This window comes from Lolium rigidum, chromosome 5 (assembly GCF_022539505.1).
Source record: "Lolium rigidum isolate FL_2022 chromosome 5, APGP_CSIRO_Lrig_0.1, whole genome shotgun sequence".
Lineage (NCBI taxonomy): Eukaryota > Viridiplantae > Streptophyta > Magnoliopsida > Poales > Poaceae > Lolium > Lolium rigidum.
The window spans coordinates 268,358,050-268,379,694 of record NC_061512.1 but is presented as its reverse complement, the minus strand read 5'-3'; the positions used below and the strand labels follow the sequence as shown (position 1 = coordinate 268,379,694).

General features: G+C 44.6%; 1 protein-coding gene and 1 long non-coding RNA gene across 2 annotated transcripts; one reads left to right on the top strand and one right to left on the bottom strand.

The window, feature by feature from the left end:
- The first annotated feature begins 13,007 nt into the window (after positions 1-13,007).
- LOC124654377 lies at positions 13,008-13,903 on the top strand. Its single transcript, XR_006988322.1, has 3 exons — positions 13,008-13,185; positions 13,409-13,498; positions 13,675-13,903. It is a non-coding gene; the product is annotated as an uncharacterized LOC124654377 (long non-coding RNA).
- LOC124654376 (ALA-interacting subunit 1-like) lies at positions 13,508-16,054 on the bottom strand. Its single transcript, XM_047193384.1, has 8 exons — positions 15,750-16,054; positions 15,227-15,285; positions 15,051-15,125; positions 14,828-14,944; positions 14,664-14,734; positions 14,251-14,572; positions 13,880-14,157; positions 13,508-13,777 (listed from the first exon to the last, which is right to left on the bottom strand). Exons 1-8 carry the CDS (start codon positions 15,838-15,840, stop codon positions 13,732-13,734), a joined length of 1,059 nt encoding a protein of 352 aa, XP_047049340.1. The 5' UTR covers positions 15,841-16,054; the 3' UTR covers positions 13,508-13,731.
- Between the last annotated feature and the right edge of the window lie 5,591 nt (positions 16,055-21,645).

The window sequence follows — 21,645 nt, the reverse complement described above, 5'->3', positions numbered from 1 at the left end:
TGTCCCACGTGTGTAAAGGTGACGAGTGTGTGCACCGTGTGGGTCTCTTAGGCTATATTTCACGAGAATACTTATTCAACTGTTATGAATGGCGTAGTGAAGTGCTTATTTATATCTCTTTATGATTGCAATGTGTTTTGTATCACTACTATTCTATGTGCTACTCTAGTGATGTTATTAAAGTAGTTTTATTCCTCCTGCACGGTGTAATGGTGACAGTGTGTGCATCCGTGTTAGTACTTGGCGTATGCTATGATCATGATCTCTTGTAGATTGTGAAGTTAACTATTGCTATGATAGTATTGATGTGATCTATTCCTCCTACATAGCGTGAAGGTGACAGTGTGCATGCTGTGTTAGTACTTGGTTTAGTCGTGTTGATCTTTCATGCACTCTAAGGTTATTTAAATATGAACATTGAATTGTGGATCTTGTTAACTCCGGCATTGAGGGTTCATGTAATCCTACGCAATGTGTTCATCATCCAACAAGAGTGTAGAGTATGCATTTATCTATTCTGTTATGTGATCAAAGTTGAGAGTGTCCACTAGTGAAAGTCTAATCCCTAGGTCTTGTTCCTAAATATCTGCTATCATTTGCTTGTTTCTTGTTTTCTTGCGTTACTACTTGCTACCATATTACCACCATCAACTACACGCCGACAAGCTATTTTCACGGTGCCGTTACTCTTGCTCATATTCATTCATACCACTCCGTATTTCACTATCTCTTCGCCGAACTAGTGCACCTATTAGGTGTGTTGGGGACACAAGAGACTTCTTGCTTTGTGGTTGCGGGGTTGCATGAGAGGGATATCTTTGACCTCTTCCTCCCTGAGTTCGATAAACCTTGGGTGATCCACTTAAGGGAAAGTTGCTGCTGTTCTACAAACCTCTGCTCTTGGAGGCCCAACACTGTCTACAAGAATAGAAGCTCCCGTAGACATCAGTTATGCTTTCTTGACAATGATAAAATAACAAACATCAAGTAGATTGCTCAAAAAATAGTTTCCTATCCTGAGCAGCAATGTAATTTACACTGAAGTTTCTGCATTAGTTGTTGTTCATAAAAATCAGTAATTTTCAGTAAGATATATCAAGTTATATTTCAGTTATGATGTTGCACACAAAAAATCTAGAAGCAAAGAAAGAAAATCAGTTATGCATATGGAGAAAATACATTAACTGAATCAGTTCATGCATTAGATTGCATCCAAAAGTAATTTTGCTGAAGATGTATCAAACAGGAAAATCATCTAGATAGTTACATCTGATGATCATGATCCAAAAGTAACGGCATCTGCAACAGTTTTCGGATGATACTGGATGAGACTTCTTAAGATACTAGGTATTAGCATGCCTTACTACTTACATCACCATGTTCCACATAGAATTTACAAAAACTGCGGCTACATCAGTAATAACATCTGAGATGCAATGTTCAGGTCGTACTTGGTCCGTATTTTTGGTGTTAACTATTTGCAGTACCTGCACCTGGATGTCTTTGCATGATCTTCAACCAATGACATCAGTACCCTAGGGGGAAAAAGGAGTTAGTTAGTACATGAAATGAAAAAATATGTTGAACAACATCCATAAAATCAGTAATTAAATGCGATGTGAAAAAAGAAATTCTTGTTCATTTAGTTATTCAACTGTATAAATTCTCATCTTATAACTTTGTGCAAGCCGTTGCGGATGCCGAGAGGTTTTGATTTCTGGTTCGGAATTGATGCGAACGAGCCGGTGACCAAGATTTTGCTCCTGGAAGCAATGACAATGAAGCTGGATCATCTCATGCTCCTCCAGTTTGGGAAAGCACTCCTGACCAAGGTTTTGTTCCTGGGAGTAATAGCAATGCTGCAGGAACATCTCATGGTGGTCCTAATTGGGAAAATGTTGATGCAACTGGGCCATTTGGTCCATATTCGGCTGGTCAGAGTAGTGATGCACAAGTCGACCCGAAGGACACTTCGGACAGAGGCACTAACGCCGGATCAGGTTTCCAGACAGGTGTGACTTTACCAAGTGAGGACGAGTGGTGAGGAAGGTGAAGTTCGATCAACACCGAAGGTTTTTCCCCCAAGACACCATTTCTTGGCATGAAATTTGACACACGGGAAGCTGCTCTGTCACATTACAATAGGTATGCGTATCATGTTGGCTTCTCTGTTAGGATTGAATCATCTAGGAAGTCTACAAAAGATGGAGAGAAAGACAAATGCTTGTTTGTTTGCAATAAAATGGGGAACAATTCATTACCACCTACTCCTGTGAAGATTAGAAACCGAACTATCACAAAATTGGCAGATTGCAAGGCAAAAATGAGGATTAAAAGATCTGGTGCCAGATGGGAAGTTACTCAGTTTGTCGAGGAGCATACGCATGAATTTGTTGAGAAATTTGCTATGAAAAAATTCTTGAGGTCGCACAACAAAATTCCAAAAGAAGAGAAGAAGTTCATTGATTTGCTAAGTGATGTAAATCTCAGTTCGGGTAGGATTATGGAAATCATGGCGGAATTATATGGAAGCAAGCGAGAATGTACCTTACGAGTACTAAAACCATTAGCAATTACGAGCCCAACATAGTGAAGAGCGCAAAATCAAAGACATCCCTGAGTTGTTGAAATACTTTGAGAAGCTAAAAGAGGATGATCCTAGGTTTTATTATGACTACAAGCTAGACGATGACAATAGGGTTGAGAACATCTTTTGGGTTGATGGTGCAGCCAGAGATGTGTACAAGGCTGTACAATGATTGCATATCGTTTGACACAACCTTCATGACTAATCGGTATAACATGCCTTGCGCATCATTCATTGGAATCAATAGATATGGTCGGTCCATACGGCTTGGTTGTGGTTTCTCGAGGAATGAGAGGGTTGCGAACTTTGAGTGGCTATTCCGGACATTCTTAGTAGCAATGGATGGTTTGCACCCTCCGAACATCATTGCCGACCGGGATGTAGCTATGAGGACTCGCAATTGAAATGGTTTTCCACGACACCATTCACCGGAACTGCGCAGATGGCATATCATGCGAAGGTTCGAGAAAAAATTGGTCCTATGGCAGCCAAAAGAGAAGACTTGAGAAGAGATTTCAATGATGTTATTGACTATAGTGTTACTGAAGAAGAATTTGAAACTAGGTGGGCTGAGATGATCCAAAAACATGATGTTGTTGATAATGATCATTTCAAGGACATCTATGAACTACGGAAATGTTTTGTTCCTGCTTATTTCATGAAGCGCTTTTTCCCATTCTTGCAAACAACAGCTCGCAGTGAAGGGTTTAATGCTGTTTTGAAGCAGTACATAAGCCCACGCGGAAGCCTACTTGATTTCTTCAAGCAGTACTTGAAATTACAAGAGAAGATTGATTCTGCTGAGGATGGGCATGATTTCATGGGAATGGACAAAGTTTTCAGGTTGTGGGGAGATTTTCCAATGGAAGATCAAATTTTGCAAACCTACACTCTACCCATCTACAACATTTTCCAGCTGGAGTTGCGGAAGATAACATCCTACAATGCTAGGGACTGTGGTGGTAGTGTGTTTGAGGTTTTCCCAGTGCAAGGTACTGTCTATGGTTATGGTAGAAGAACCTATGTGGTTGACGTTGATCTTGAAAACCTCATGTACAAGCGCCGATCTTTGCAAGTTTTACAAGGATGGAATTCTTTGTTGCCACATTATGAAAGTAATGTCTTACATTGGTGAAGTGCGAGAGATACCTGAGCACTACATTCTACCTAGGTGGTCCCTACCCCCTCCTGATATTGTTCCATCCATTGTCGAGCCAGTACAGAAGAAAACAGAGAAAATGTCTAGAAAAGACATGAGGTTACTGCGGTATGGAAATCTCTGCAATGATTTTTCAAAACTCGTTGTTGAATTGGCAGTTTCTGAGAAAACAAAAGAAATAGCAGACAAGCACATGATTGCAATGAGCAAAGAACTAGCTGCTTTGAAGAAAGCTAATGCAGATGCACTGAAGAGGAGGAAAAGCAAGTCAGTTGCAACTAAAGTTATTTCAGATTCTTCTCCCTGTGAGGGAAGAATGGATGAAGATGTTTCTCAATCTAGAAACAAGAAAGCAAAAGACCCCCCTGTTACTGCAGCTAAAGGAAGACCATGCAGTAAAAGGAAGAAAGGTGGACTCCAACTAAAGAAACCTAACCCAACTACTTGTAGTGTTTGTGGTGAAATCGATCATGATGAAAGGAATTGTCCAGTAAGATTGGCAAATCCAGAGAAATTCCCTTTTCATCAATTTTTCCAGTGATAGGAACCAGAAAATAGTTTGGTAGTAATTAAGATTTAGACTTGGAGACATGGATTCAGAGTTTGTTCTTATGTTAACATGGATACATGGTTTCAGAGTCCATTTGAATATATTATTTAGCAAGGTTGCAATTTACGTTCTCAGTTTATGTAAGTTTTGTTGTTCTTTGAAGTGAAGTGTTAACTTGCATGTGATTTTGTGTAAAAAATGAGAAGAAAAATTCCAGAGAAATTCCAGATGTAATTCCTTGATGAAAAAATGAGGAGAAGAAGGTTCATTACCTTAACATCAGGAAGCATAGCTAGATATATAAGCCCCAAGGTGCTTTGTTCTCTGTGCGGAGCCATTTGTCAGTGTATAGTTTCCTGATGTTTGGCAAGTCCTTCTGTGTGAATGATGAAACCATCCTTCCATGTTTTTCCTCAAGGTTCTTCAACATGAAGAAACCGCAATCGTACCTAGGAGATCATATGGATCAGGAACATAGTTAACATATATTGAGATATCCAAAAAAGCCTGATGTAGCAGTGTACTATTTGTCTTTGTCAAGTACCAAAAACAAGAAAATCTTACGTGTTTGTTTGACGAGGACTGTCAATAACTTCTATTGGCCAATTCACGATTTGCACTTTTGATTTTGCATACTCTCTTTTCCACATAACCTTGATTCCCGCTATGAGCATGTGACATGCTTCCATCATAAGAGCTTCCCCCTTTTCCTTGATGATAACGAGTCAATTATCTCAAATCTTTCTGCACTTACATTAAGAACAACCAACCAGTAGTGTCCAGAACCATTTGTAGGTGTTCGTGCCCACTTTTCGAGTGTCGGGAAACAAACCTGTTAGATGAAGGATGTTATTGTCTGTATGTTTTAAAAAAAAACAGTTTAATGTGGCGGCACACCTGCTGTATAAAAATTCAGTTTAAAAAATCAGTTTAGAAGTTAGCAAACTTACAATTTCTTTGTGATAAAGTCTGTTTGCTGGACTATTCTCGAAACACCTTGTAACATCTTTTAAATCATATCGGGAATCAATGAGGTATTTCTGCAGAAGAGATGCAGGAATTACATGCTGCATAATTAATGTGGACAAAAAGAAGTGCATGAACAAATGTAAAAGTACAAAAGAAATCGATGATTGTTTACTTACAGCAACACGTAGTGGCATTATGTATTTCTTAGGATTTCTGTTCTCCAATGTCATTATGTGAATTCCAATCTCAGCTACTGTATTTATCAACATCTTCCCAGGTGCAACTGAATCAGCCAACTGCCCGAGGTTGCAATAGTAATTTGTTGTATCAATGACTATTTCTTTATTCGTCGGTGAGGTAGTCTTCCATCCATGCTCACACACCATGTTTTAAAGAGTTTCCACTGACTTGGAAACACTGTAGTTTTACTTGGATTCAAGGTTGACGAATGGAGATTTTGCTAAGTGGCCTATCTTGACATTTCTCTTTTGATATTCATGAACCACAGGTGTTTTGCTCCTTGATGCATCTGATGTATTCTTGATGTTTGGTGCTGCAACCACGGCTTTACGCTTCTTGTATCTCCACTTCTTTGTTAGCTTCGGTGATGACTAATTCATCTTGATCATTAGTTTCTGGTGGTGTGCTTAGATCAAAAGGTGGTGGGTCCGGAGCCATCCTCATTGCGTGCATTCTCCTTTCAGATTATGTGCTGTCGAAGTTTAGTTTCCTATTCATTGGATCGAAATTTGCTGAACTTGGGATGCTACTGGTTGTAGTTTTGATTCCAGATGAACTTGGAGTTACATCTTTCTTGTGTTCAGTTTTTTCTGTTGCCATAGTGCTCATTGTTGAAAGTCTTGTTTGTCTCCGAGAATTGCTGTCACTTGGACTTGATACTTGGCGATGAGTTGTTTTTCTTGGCGTCATTGTTCTTCCTTTTGTTGCTGTTGTATTTACTTGGACTCCACCTAGATCCTGCGCTTTCTGTGGGCTTGAAGCCATTTCTTCACGAGCAGCAGATCTTGTTCTATATCTGGATGGAGATGGAACTACAGAAACTGATTCCTCTTTCATCTTCTTACTAGGTCCATCTGCGAACGAGACCTTTTTCCGTTTGTTTCTTTCTACTTTTGGCACCATGTCTAACAATAATTTTTCCATCTCATCTGTTTTGCTTCCATCAATTAGTGATTCCAATCCAGAATTTACTTCTGGAGCTGGCTTGTTTGTCAGTTGCTGCAACATCTAGCTCCTTAGTTGAGATGTATTTTCTTGAATACCACTGTCAGATATCTCTGGAACTTTAAGGATTGGTATGCTTAACTTGTGAATGTGTAAGAAACCCACATAGTGCATGAACTCTATCCTTTTTTTGTCTTCACTGCTTACTGAGCTATCTTCATCATCAAACATCACACCGGACAGTTGATTGTAAGTTACATTTTTGTGCTCCAAGATTCCAGTATCCACAGCTTGATTTGATGTCACCTTGTCTGAATTGGTGGCACTGTCGTTATACTTCACGGTTGATGTCCCGATCTTACTAACATCTTCTTGATTTTCCCCCTTTTTCTGCTTATATTCTGCCACAAGTTTATCCAGAGAATATAAATTTGCTTTATCTTCATTGTTGCATGCTACATGGTTGACATGATCCACTGTGCTCTTGTACACAGTGTTTGGTATTTCAACTTCCAGTTGAATGCCTCCATCATCTTGAGCAGTTACTGTGGGTGGAATGCTATGGTCTTCGATGAATGCTTGTTCTACATCTTTCACTGAAATGCCATCAGGATGTTCTTTCACCTCTTTATGTGCATCATCTTCAGCAGGACTCATAGTTGGAATGCTACGGTTCTGGTTTACTGTTTGTGGACTAGCTGGTTTGGTAGTATCATCAGCAGGACCCATATGTTGTTTCAACTCTTCTTCAAATCCTTCTATGTGTGCATCTGGTACTGTTTTGCTGGCACAACCCTCGTCTTTACCAATAGAAACAGAATTGTTGTTGTGATTGATCTCTGAATGCGTCCTGACGGTCTTGTCGTCATGTGTTGTTGATGATTGCTTCTTGGAAAAACACTTTGAGGTTGTCTGCTTGAACTGTGTGTTGGCTTCAGAATCTTTACTTTTTGACAGTGTTTCCTGCGAGCTGATTTGCTGACCTGTGAAATCTGGATTTGCTGCCCTTGCTGGTAAGTTTCGAACTAGCATCTGCAAGCTTGCTTCAAAACCATGACAAGCGTACTCAATTGCTTCTTTGAATCTATAGGTTTCCTACAAATGACAGTAAGTTTGTAAGTAGTTTTGTCAGCAAATTTTTTTTGAACAGAAGTAATAAATTTGCAGGTAATGATACATCCTAGAGAATTTGAACCAATGTTTGCAACTTTTTTTTTGTTAAAATTAGTTCAGATGTTTTTTCCGGAAAAGTTGGTTGAAATTGGTGTCACTCTTGTATAATAGGGAAAAAATGTATGTCTTATTCTACTAGTGGTGTTTGAAAACATGGAACATTGGAAAGCAGAAAAAGCTATGGTAAAAATAATTGCAGAAATTAATCCTCTGATGGTAACATTCGACCTCAAATGCGTACATGTTATTTTCAGATGGAAGTTACATTCTACTTTAGTATGGGTGTTATTTTCTAGGTGAGACGTAAAAAGAGTAAGAAAATGTTGTTTTCATGCTTACTTGCGTTGTGCATGTAGATGGCACATTATGTCTGATGAACCTATCAATAACATCCGGGTCTGCAAAAAGTATGGTTTGGCCCCAGTATATGCTTCTGGTTTGACATCTTCAAACTCTTCTTCATTCATGTCACCATACTTCCATTCATCATCGGCACGTTCTTCAAAATGTGTGTTGTCTTCATCATGTCCGAGTGTATGTGACTGCTCCATAGATTCATCCCTATTAGTGGACCTATTGCTTAGGTTGTTGAGTTTATCCTGCCCATGAGCTTCTGAATTTTCGACAGATACATCTCTTAAAGTTGATTCAGATGCACTTGTGTACGCATATTCAGGTTTCAACTTCAGATTCATAGACAGAGAGGAACATATATCAGAGAACAAATCATATGTTTTGGTTGAAAAGGCAAAAAAAAAACTACAGTTAAACTACATATGCTATTTCTGTAAGTTTTTACCGGTGCATTGCCGAACGAACCATCAGGTCGTGTGTCCTGCATAATAGCTTTCTTGACCATTGCGTTTGTCCAAACTGAAACACGCGTCCCTTCATCACTGATATCCATATCATTTAGTTGCAATGAATCTAGGTACTTGACACTGTAACGGATGAAAAAGGAAATCTGTAAGGAAAAGAGGACATTGTTTCCAGGCATGAAAAAAATATGATCAATGGAAATCAAATTAGGAGCAGAAGAAGTTACCATGATGTACAACATGCATGACTTTAGGATTGCCTTTTCTGAACTTGACTGAGTTGCTTTCTGGATCATAGTTATCACAAACTTGCAGACATTCAGATTTTTTGCTTGTTTGATTTGAATAAAAGAAGAGTATATCCTCGGACTAATGCGTACACCTGTAGTAGGAGCTAGCACGGAGCACATCCCATAAATTATGAACAATCTTAGGTACCGGCTGTCAGCTTTCTTCAGTGTGAGAAGTTTCTTTTCCAAAGCTTTGATAGTTGGTTGCTGCTTTCCTACAACTCCAATTTCTTCCCGCATGAATTTTATTGCATCTGAATTGAGATCGTAGGACACTTGTAACTTGCCACGCGGGACACCTATAACCTTTTGTACGGATTCTTCAGTGATAGGGATTGAACCTCTCCCAGGGAAGACCAAACTGCACGATGCTGAATCAAAGCTTTCCATCAGAAACTTGCACAATTCAGGTTGCAGTTTCGAACATTTGATATCCAATAATCCACCATAATCTGCATTCCTAATCATTGTCATCTGATCAGCTGTAATGCTAGGATATAACCTCACTAGCTTCATTGGGGATGCACGCTGTAGTAATTTCTTCCTCTTCACCTAGAACAAATGCGAAAAAAAACCCTTTAAGCAAACTGGGAAAGGAGATTATACGGAGTTAATACTGTCTATGTTGTACTTGCTGAATTTAATGATATTGTTTTAAGAGACAACTTGTAATTGGAAAAGGGAATACAATATGTTTATGAATTTGCAGAAATTGCCAACTACCGCGGTAAAAGCCTTCTGTATTGGGTATGAATGATTTTACATTTTAATGGGAATGCAATTGTAAAACAAGAATATATTAGGACTTACTGAAAAACATGTACATCCCGTCATCCACTAGAGGAAAAACATCTAGTAAAAAAAAAGAAGATGTACTACAAAGTTGTAGATTCTTTATCTCACCTTAACAGGTTCTACTTCTTCCTCAACAACATTTGCTTCATTTTGTTTTTGAGTTTCTTGAACAACATTCACTTCATCGCGGACAGCTTCAACAGGTACATCTACTTCACTTGGTAGGTCACAATGAAATGCTGAAACCTTGTGCTTCAATGTAAGCTTCTTGCGCATAAGGCTTAGCTTACTGTGTTTTTTGCCGGACTTGTTTTTCCTATGACTACTTGACTTTGTCATTGATGCCTGTTGAAAAATTAAGCAAGGTGAAAGTTATTATTGGAAGAAAATAACAAATGTCCACACAGGTGTAGATGTCATTTAGCAAAAAAATGTTACTGAGACAATGGTGCACTGATGTCACATATATGGCAGAAGGTTTGAAAACATGTTTCTGATTCAAATGTTACTGGGACACAAACATTTGCTACAAGGCGTTGCAAGAAAAACACATTATGGCATCGCAAAAAAACTAACTAACCAGATAGCAACAAACCTCAAAAATAAAAATTGCAGTAGCATGTTATAGTAATTAAAAATTGCTACTAGATGTTGCGCAAAAACCAAATTGAAAGTAGCATGTTATAGTACATAAAAATTGCTACTAGATGTTATAATAGCAAAAGTACTATCAGATGCTGCACACCAAACTCCATGCACAAGGATGTTATAGTAGCAAAAATCACATTTGGTACATCTGAATTTTTGGTACCAGATGTTGCACACACAAAACAAACCTGCACTAGGATGTTATAGCACCATAAAAACCCTGTACATCATTGCTCATCCCTCAGTGACCACAAAAACCTCAGTGACCACACAGTAAACATCTTCAAAAAAATTCCTGCACTAAGATATGATAGCACGAAAATTGCTACCATATGTTGCACACAAACCACTAGAGGACATCACAAAAAAAACCTAAGTGACCACACAGTAACATCCTCAAAAATTCCCTGGACTACGATGTCATAGCACTAAAATTGCTGCCATATGCTGCACACAAACCTCATTAAGCCATCACAAAAAAATCCTAGGTGACCACACAGTAACATCCTCAAAAAGTTACATGCGCCAAATGATGTCATAGCACTAAAATTACACTGCAATATGATGCACACAAACCTTATTAGGACATCACAAAAAATCATAGGTGACCACACAGTAACATCCTAAAAATAATTACATGTGCAAATGATGTCATATCACTAAAATTACACTACATTAGGATGTCACAGTAACATCCTCAACAAAATCCACTGCATTAGGATGTCATAGCACGAAAATTGCTATCATATGATGCACAAAAAAACACATGAAAACATCACACAATCCTAACTGCCCACACAGTAACATCCTAAAAAATCAAATGCACCAGGGATGTTGCCCAGAAATCACGAGTACCTTACTGTGGCGGAGACAGAGGAAATCGCGTCGAGCGTGTTGTTGGAGAGAGGACGATGTTAACAACGGCGGGAACAACAGACCAGACCACTGGCGGAAGCACGAAGAGTAGATCCACGGAGAAGGATGTCGCCTGACAAAACCAGATGTGAAAAACAAAGCAGAAACGAAGATCCGGGCACTGATGCGGGATGAGCAAAGGGAGTGGAGCGCAAAACCAACCTGGGACGAAAATCAGACTACGGCGAGTAATAAACCGTCCACGGCGACTCCGGCGACCACTCCTATCGGCGAGAATCGAGAACCACGGCGAAGTATGGCACCCCCCTGAGAACCCGAGGAGAGAAATTAGAAGCAAGGAGAAGGTGCGCGACGGTGCGGAAGATCAATCAAAGTGGGCGAACCGAACCTGATGCGAAAAATCGTCTCCGGCGAGTAAGATCCGTCGCCGGCGACCGCAATCGCCGGATTTGGGGACGAGGCGGAGCACCAGGACGACCGCATCCGAGGAGGGAGGAAGACGAAATGAAGTCGCTCGCCGACAGGCCTCAATTAATTTCGAAAAAAAATTCTGATGCTACGGACACGCGACGACAGAGACTGCACGTGGGTCCCCACCAGGTGCGCGTTGCGGAAAGCTCTGGACCATCGGATGCCAATCGCGTGGCCAGGAGCGCGAACTGACGTTAAGATACGTTGAGATCAGCTTATAGATAGATTATTCGTTTTCTTTTTGTCTCCTTCTTCTAACAGAACTGCTTGAGCCGCGCGACTCCCGCTGCCGGCCAAGCAAGTAGGATCAAGGGATGATTGAATGGTTCGACTGGTGCTCTCCTCCTCTCCCGTGCTTCTTCCTCGCGAAAATTGGTATCCGCACATCGCACCCATGCCCCTTGAGAAGAGGTGGGGGTTTGCTCATGTCGACGAGGGGAGGTTCATGGCGATGAGTTTGAGGCGGCGGCCGGCCTGGAGTTGGACGGCCGCACGAGGTGAGGGTGAGTCCCCTTGTGTCGAGGGCGCACGAAGGCAGGGGCGGAGGAGCTCGGCCACGGGAGGACGTCGCGAAGTCGACGCGTCAAATCAGAATATCAGATGCGCAATTGAGCAGATCAAATCGAATCTTTGGCAACCGGAATACCTTCTCTCCTATCCGCGACTAGGTTCTCTGCTCGGGCCGCTTCGGACCCTGCCAAGGATGGGTGGAGCCGCGGAGGGCCAGACGGGGCGAGCGCCGCACCTGGGTTGAGGATGGGCAAAGTGGGCAGGCGTCGCGCATGGGAAGGCTGGGGATAAGAAGCAACTCGCGATTATTACAGCTCGAACTCGTGGCTGAGGATCGACTGCCGATTTTGAGCTCCTGCAGCTCGTGGATGGGGTGTTCGAGCAATTTCGGCCAGACGGCCACCTCCAGATGCCGCCCCTGCCCTCCCATCCCAACGGAAATCACAGAAGAAAACAATAGCGTAAACTGAAACTTAGAGTAGCAGCGTTCATACTACCGTACCGAAGAATGAATTATAACACTGTCGATAGCTGATGAAGATGCTGCTTGAAAGAAAGATGAGAGCGACATCTGCATCGAAGAGAACGGAGTTCGATCTCGTGCGCTGCTTCAGCAGCCTGCTCCGCCGCTTATGTGCTGCATGGAGCTCCTGCAATCCAAGCTACACTATACGTTCCATGAAGTTGTGGAGGACTCATAGATTGGCGTTTGCCTTACTATTGATGCAGATGTAGATGCTTTTTCCACGACAGTGTGAATCTCTTCATTACTTGCCCAAAGATCTGGTGGAGGTACTCCAAAACTTCGAGATGAAAGAAGACACTGGCAAGCACATGCATCTAGCTGCATCCTGCGGGAGATAAGTACTAATTCGTCTGCATTCTACATCAGTGTTCTGCAAAATTAAGTTACAATCATCATAGTAGCTTGCTATTTACATATGCGAATACGTTTATCTTGTGAGTTCGTTTGTGGCTGAGTTTGCACCATGATGGTATGTGATTGTAGTTGTAGCGCGTTTATTGCAACTCTTTTCGGATGGTGTCTAACATAGTAACATGCACATCTCTAAATTATCTTGCAGAAAGTGCAGCCGAGGAGCATAGTTTAAAGATGATGTGAGGTGTCTATGTTTCAGCTGCATAATTGGCAGGTTAAATACATTTCACCAATACTTGTTATTGGCTTCTTTATGACCAACTTTTTCTGACCGACTTTTTTAAATATATATAAGGAATTGGATTTGGAAGAATTTATTCATAGGGCTACCATTCTACCAAAGTGCACTCATTTTGACCATTTATATGAAATTGCATTTTAGAAATAGGAGACATCGGTCTACTATTGCTATTAACCTCTTTCATCTGTTTGTGCAGATTTAAGAAACCAGTTTACTATCCGTGTAGCTACGTCGAAATTTGTTCGGCCGTAGCAACGCACGGGTTTTGTGCTAGTAATTGCCAAAGGTAATAATAAGAGATAATACATTGTATCACCTATATTTAATGTCTTTTTTCTAAATAAACTGGTCTGCTAAGGCGCATTCTCTCACAATGTACATGGCACACTCTGGGTTTTACCTTCAGATCCGTGCACCGTACTTTACATCTAACTAACTCACAAGCTTATCTGCCATAACTAGATTCACCAATCCTCCACAAATTGGTGAAAAATGAAGAACAACCTGAGTAATAACCGATCAACGGCCCAGGTGGCTACCGCGTAGCAGAAGATGCTCCTCCCTCCTGCGCAAGATCCGGCGAGGAATTCAAGATTATCATCCATGAATCAGTGAGGACCGGCGTTCGCCGGGGAAGAGATAGAAGAAGATGGAGCGGACGACTCACATGGGGAAGACGAGGCAGAGCAGCGCGAGCGCGAAGCATGCCACGCCGGTGACGACGTAGGCGCGGCCGAGGAAGGCGTTCCGCCCTCCGAGCAGCCCCGCGGTGGAAAGCACAACCGCCTTCGTCCCGGCGAAGCTGTAAGAGTTGTAGTTGTTCTGCACCGCCACGGCGAGGAGCTCGCCGGCGCCCAGGTCCGCCTCCACCCTCCCGTACAGCTTCCTGAACCTCGGCAACGCCGCCGTGCGCATCCACACCATCAGGTCCTCCTGCTCGCTCAGCTGCACACCACCACAATCCCCATCCATCATCGTTGATACAGAGGAAGAAGATGGAAGTAAAAAAAAAGCTCTGAAATTTGCAGAGGAACTTGCGGGTTTTGTCGGATCGAGCTGCCCGCCGCCGACGAGGCTGCCGTTCTGAAAGTTCTTGGGGAAGACGTGGTTGCCGAACAGGTGGCCCCTGTCGCTCCGCCATGAGATCCCGCTCTTGATCACCGTCAACGCCTCGGCGTGGCCGCCGCGACGGCGGCGACGTGCGAAGCTGTATGTGTCGTTGAAGCGGCTCCACGCCACGAGCCCGCAGGGGATGATGGGGCTGCCATTGGCGGCATACGCTTCGGGCTTGCACAACTCTATATTGGCAGCTGCCTGCTTGGGGTCTCTCAGCTGCATGTCGCTGCGGCTCGTAGTGTACCTGAGTTTGTCCCAGATTTTCATTCGTCAGAAATCCAAATTCAGTTGTTATTTGAACTTGTCTATGAGGTCAGTGAATGTATTTGTCGTACCTTCTGTGGTTTTGGTAGAACTTGTCAAGTTGGTAATATATGAAGATTGGCCTCTTCATATCCCTGGGGACCTGCAATTAAATGAATAAGATGTTACGGAAACATTAAGTGGTTTACACTTCGTTTTGACGATACATAGGGGAACTGTTTCTTCTTTTAATTACCTTGAGAATAATTGCGCAGGTCTTATCTATTGACGCATTTTGGATGTAGGCGACTTTGTTGTGAAGCATTTTCCCTGGTACACATTTCGTGTCATATCGGTAAACTACTTCAACGACCTGCTTGAAAGTTGGATATTATTCCGAAGATTGATGAAGCAAAAGGTTTTAAACTGAAGTACTGATTTGCATATAGAATAGAACAAATCACAATGAAAGAATATACCTTGTTTGAAGCTGCGATGCAAGCAAGGCCAATCGGAATGAAAACTAAGCCCACAAATGCAAGCACAGGAATGACCTGATTGTCCAAAGTTAATTCAAAAATTTTGAATTTGGGAAACATAAAACATGGAGATAAAACTTTGAAACAATGAAGTAAGGTAAAAGAACTGGGCTCACCATATGGGGTGACAGTATAGGCTTGCATGCTGGAAGTTGTTGCTGAGTAAATGCATGATCTTCGTAGTCAATAGAATGATTGCGGATTAGTACTTAACATAAATTTCAATCGAGAAAATATCTATCATGAAGTTCCAATCAGGTAGTAGAATATAGATTCCAGATAGTAAATAAATACTAGTACGTTACTTGTAGCTTTGGTAATCAGGCTCATCTAGTTTCAGGGAAAGGAAAGTTTCATCTTCAGTTTACAGCATACCAAGTTATGAACGATGAGTTACGGAGGAAGGTTAAATTTACATGAGTATGCTAATAATTTAATTTCTCATACACCCTGTGTTATATTAGTACTACTCATCCAACAGAGCAGTTGAAGATTCAAAGTAGGCAACTAAAAGGGCTATAGGTCAAGAATCAAGCAGCTACCGTCAGTAAGAACATTTCAACTTTCTCATCAAACGAAGGAACAGTTCAAGTATGAGAAAATGATAATATGAATCTGATTTTTAGGGGAGAGAATTACACTGAGGCTTGTTGCGCTTCGTTGAAGCGGTGGCTGCCGCAACATCACTGCCAGCGGTTGGTCCGGCGGCACCACCGTTCACTAGCGGCATCGCAAATCTCTAGCTCCTAGGCACGGAAGAACTCCAACGATGAACTCCTGGCCAGCTACCGCTTCAGGAAGTATGCAACATGGATATGGCGAGAGCTTGATGCCCGAAGCATTAGAACAAATTAAACCGACGGTGATGTAGTGCAAAAAGGAGGGAAAGGATTGAAGAGGTTAGGAGTACAGAGGAAGCAAGGAACTGAAAAGACTAGAATGGAGACAAGTTGTCCTTGTTTGTAGCACCAGAAAGGCAAGCATCACCTACCTGAACCTAACCGTCTGCATCCTCCTCAAGTCTTTTGTCACATGCTCTCGATAGGATTGATATATCTAAGTGTCCACTAATATAATGTTGCTTTTCTCAGACTTCAACTGATTGAAGAAGGTAAACTCAATGCGTGGGGCTGCATATGACAGACCCGGTTTGGTCACAAAAGAAGCTCGTATTACTATTACCCTGAGCAAAATATGCAGCCTCACATACTTAGCAAACTTACAAATGATCGAGGCACAAAGTATAACAACTCTCAGGTATGGAAATATGACACTAGTTCATTAGAGCTGCTTGGAGAGAATTGCAAAAAACCACCACAATTGACGACACTGTAACAAAAAACCACCAGTTTTCAATGTTTTTCGTAAAAAACCACCAGTTCTAAGTTATGACCACCTTCCTGACAAGAGGGCCCACTGTAAGTGATGATGCCGCCTCCTAATCATGACTAACATAAAATTTGGTCTTTTTCTTTTTAAGCATTTTTAGTGTAGCCTTAGCATGATCTCCTTCTTTGGTGAGTTTTAGCAATTATTTCATCTTAAGGCTCCTTAAGAGTTTCGAGTTTCCCTTCAATGGAAGCTACGGTTTCTTGTTCTTTCTCAGGAGAGTCTTTATAAGGGCTAGGAGAAACCGCCAGGGAGGACATGCACGACAAATCCAATCTAATCTCCAAGCTTCACCACCGCAGCCATCACGATGATATTGTAATATTCATAAATCAATCAAGATCAGCAAGCATGAAGTAGGGTTTTAACCCCCGGGAGCCTGAACCTGATAAATCTCGCCTCCTCCTTTGTATATAATAGCCGACGAATCTGCGAGCGCACCTCTTTCCCTAAACCTTAGTTCATCATCAATGAGCATTGCCATGGATACCCACGTCAATCGGTTAGAGAGCAGAGCGAGGCAACATGACAGTTTTGTTTGGGAAGTGAGTTTAGCACTGGTGTAGCTAGTATTATAATACTCCTCCGTTTTCATTATTCTTATCTCAAATTTAGATGTATCTAGGCATATTTTATGAATAGATACATTCGAATGGACGATAAGGATTATGAAGTATTAATAATTGGCTATTTTTATAATAGTAATAATATTTGGGTAAGATTTTGCCGGTTAGCTTTTGGTTTCAAGTCCGTTGAATGATATAATAACTAGGACTATATTCTCCATATTTAATGAGTTTAGAGCATGTCTAACCAGGCCCGTATATTTTCGCCCCTTAAAACACGAGTAAAGGGCCCTGTATTCACTTTTCGCCGGCCGAAAACTCGGACGAGCTAGCAGAACACATATCCCTAAACTGTAAAAGAGCATATATCTAGAATATGCCAAATCATATTTTTTCTTTTTTCCCCTTCTTCCTCCTCTCCTTCTTCCTCCTCGAGCCCCACTGCCCCTGCCCCTGCCCCGCCCGGCCGGCCGGCCGCCGCCCCCGCCGCCGCCCGCCCGCCGCGCGCGCCCGCCGCCGCCCCGCGCCGGCGCGCACGCCCGCCACGGCCCCGCCGCCCCGCCCGCCACGGCCTCCCGCCGACCCACCGGCCGTGGGCCGGCCGCCCCCGCCCACCACGGCCCCGTCTCCACCGCCCACCACGGCACCCGCCCGCCACCAACCGTGGGCCGGCCGCCCCCGCCCGCCACAGCCTTGGCCACGGCGGCCTCCGCCCGCCACTGCCTTGGCCACGACCGCCCCCGCCTGCCACGGCCGCCCCCGCCCGCCCCCGCCCGCGAGATGACCTGCAGGCACTGCAGCACGGTAGCCACGGACGCTCGGCGGCGCGGCGGAGGTGGTCGCACGTTTCTCCAGCGGGGCTCCATGGCGGAAGCAGTTGCAATTTGGTGAAAATTCAGCGCGCCACAGGTGACGGGTTGGTCCTGTATTCAGCCTCCCACCCTGTACTTGTAAGGGGCGAGGAGCCGCCCCGTAGCCAAAACTGTAAAATTCGATACAGGGAGTTGATTTACGGGGTCTGCTAGACGGCCGGGTAGAGCTCTACCCCGTATATCGACAGTTATTTTACGGGATTGGGCGTTTTAAGGGGTCTGTTAGCCATGCATGTTGGCTTTTTCCTGAAAAGAAAAGATTGCCGGCTGTCACACATGAATTCTAGAAGTTTAAGACTTAAGAGATAGAATTTTGAACGGAGACTCGGCGGAGATCGCATCTGACCGAAAGACGACCAAGACAGGAAGGAGATTGCATCTGGATTCTGTGAAGGCATCAGCTGCCGAACACACGTACACGGAGCAGGACTCGCGCCAGGAAGGAAAGAGTCACGTGAGCTGGATGGGCAAGATCACCTCCTCCCCTACGCCACACCCCCTCCCGCATCAGATCGACCACCATCGCCCCCTCTTTCCTGCACGAGGTCGACGCGTCGCGATACGCGCTGATACGCCGGTGGTCGTCACCGAGCTAGGAAGCGCGCGCGATTAACTCTAGGGTAGGGTGAGATGGCAACCCCGCATAAGCGCCAGTGCCAACAGGAACCCACTACCCTCATGTCGCTCGGCGACGACATGCTCGCCGAGATCCTCCGCCGCCTCACGTCGCTGTCCTCGTTCGCCAGGGCCGCCTTCGCCTGTAAGCGGTTGCGCAACGTCATCTCCTCGAGCACCTACTCTTCTGTCGTCGCTAGTCGCATCAGCTCGCCAGCTCCGCTCGTGGGCTACTTCATATCGGTGATTGGCGGCGCTGCCCCATCCTTCCACCGGGCGCTCCTCGGCTCCGACCGCGACGTGGCTAGCATCGTTCGCCACGGCAAGTTCCACTTCGCGGACTTCGGCGACTATAGTTGGCGCCTGATGGACTGCCGCCATGGCCTCCTGCTCCTTAGCAGCGACAGCTGCATGGCCGTGTTCGACCCCCTCACCGACAAGCACTTTCGCATAACCCACTGCACGAGCAGGATCAGCCAATGCAAGTCGTCGTCGTTCCATTGCATCCTCCTGGTGAGCGCGGCCGACGCGACGGCGTTCCGCGTGCTTTGCCTGGAGTGCACGAGCGGCGGCAGGGTGCGGCCGCACGTGTACAGCTCGCGCACCGACGAGTGGCAGTCCCACCAGCTGGCGCCCAAAGAGATCAAGCCGCCGAGGAGGGTGGACCCGCACTCGAACCACAACCTGCCGATGCACGCTGGCAGCGGGCGTGTCTACTGGAGGACCCACGCGGCTGTGCTCACTTCGTTCGACATCGGCTCCATGGAATTCTCCCACGTGCCCCTCCCGGGCGGCCTAAACCACCTTTCGTCGTACGCCGTGGGGGACGCGGAGGACGGCACGACTTGCCTCGTAGCCGTCTCGGCCGAGCATCAGCAGAAGCTCGACATGCGGGTCTGGTTGCTCAAGGAGAGGGGAGACGGGTCGTCGCCATGGGAGCGGCAGTGGAGGGTGGACGGTTCGGATGAGCTGGATCTGCTGGCCGTTCCGGCGGCTCGCAGCAGCCATGCGCGGAAGGTCTACGACGTGACCGCCGGCGTCGTGCTGCTCTCCGTTGGCTACAAGCACAACGGCATCCGCTACGTTGCCGTTCGCATCAAGGACACGCTCCGGCGGGAGGGCGCCACCAAGACCAACACCGACACCAAGCGGCAGACGCTAATCTTGGCAGACTTCTGCAGCTCCAGTGGATGGCTGCACCCCTACTTCATGGCATGGCCACGCCCTAGCCTGAAGGTGCCCTAATTTTTCTTATCAAGCATCTTAATTCTTCGTTGGACTAGTCCATGAACATATATTTCTTGGGTATCATCATATATCTAATGTACTGTTTAATTATTAATTTGAACCAATTTTAACATGTTTGTTGATTTTGGGCATGCTTGCTGCCCTTTCTTTCAATTCTAATACTCCGTTTTTCATAAGCTACTACTGTTGGTTGGTGAATTGGTATCCGCCCGCGAGAGAAAGAGGAAGGAGGATTGACTGGTTTTGCTTAAGGAATGAATTAATTCGGCTCGCGGATTAATTGCGCGCGCGGCGCGGGCGATCCACTGGAACGCATCCAGTCGTTGCATGCGCGGACGAATGAAGGAAGGGAAATCATGGGACAACGTACGCGTACGTGCGTGACTAGATGCTAGTTCCGGGTCGTGAGGGAGGCCGGCCGGTCTTTTCCTCTCTCTCGCGCCAGCGCCAGGCTGGAACCAGCCAACTTGTGTGCTCCACGCGCACGCGCACGCGCGCATACAAATTAATGCGGCTCTTCTTTTCTGAATAAACTAGCCGAACCCATCACATGGTTTTGGTTTGGCGCCCAATTAATCCTCCTCCTCTCTCTCAGCCCAAGAATAAAAAATTAAAGAATCCCATTTCATTTCTTCCATCGCCCACTCCACACGTACGGTACGGTACGCAACTTAGCTTCTTTGGCGCAATTTACCAAATCGCCCATTATTACCATCCCAACGATGAATGAAAGAAAAACCCTTCATCTTTGGACGGTTCCTTCGATCCTGCCATTCAACTCAACCAAATGCCAGGTCATTCGGTTCCTTCCCGATGCAAAAACCATCCAATTTCTTTACTTTCATCTTACTACTCTACTACTAGTGCTACTTATTAACTCAAAACAATTTCTAATGCTGGAATGTACACTGTAGTATTTTAAAACAGAGGGAGTATTTAAGAGTGTTCATGGCCAAACAGTATACCGTTGGATTCGTATATTCAGTACAAGCTTCCCATACTCACTCAACGACCGCGCGATGACGACGGAGAGGGGCAAAGCCATTGCGCGTTCGTCGTCCATCCACTTCGGCGCTGCTTGAAGAAGCCCCGATTCAATCTCAGGGTTGCCGCAACCCGCCTACTCCACCTCCTGCCACCTCTGCGTCGCGGCGAAGGCTTGCCGAGGAGGGCAAGGGCTCGCGCTTGACAAGGCGGCGTGGAGGCCACACCTGCTCCTCCTTCAGGGCAATCTATTTGCCTTTCGAGACAAAACGCAAAACAATACTAAAAAGCCAGGGCGGCACAATATTTTGGCGTAAGTTTCACCTTTGCGTGCCGATGTTGACGAGCTCATATACGTTGGCATCGAGGGCCTTGGGGGCAAGCAACTTGACCTCCTACGCGTCCTGGACGCGTCCAACCCGGCCTCATCCTTACAATTTTGAAATTGTGAAGCATCAGCTATCAATCAATACATGTTCATGGCCCAGCGCACGGTATATAAGGTAGTAAAGCGCATACAAATGGATATAAGGTAGTAGAAGATTTGTAACAAAAACAGTAGAGTGCGCATGTAAGAGTGTATACAAGACCTTTTAATGGCACATTAAAATACGTTTTTGTCACGTTCAATACCATTTGGTGCAAACTATCCATAAACCGCGCGCATACAAATTAATGAGCCGAACTACACACGTATCCCGCCCGCTCGCTCCCAATTAATCTCTCAGCCCACGAATAGAAAAATCCCATTTGATTTCTTCCATCGCCCACTACACACGTACTGTACGGTACGCAACTTTGCTTCTTTGGCGCAATTAACCAACTCGCTCCCCAACGATGAATGAAAGAAAAAAAAAAGGG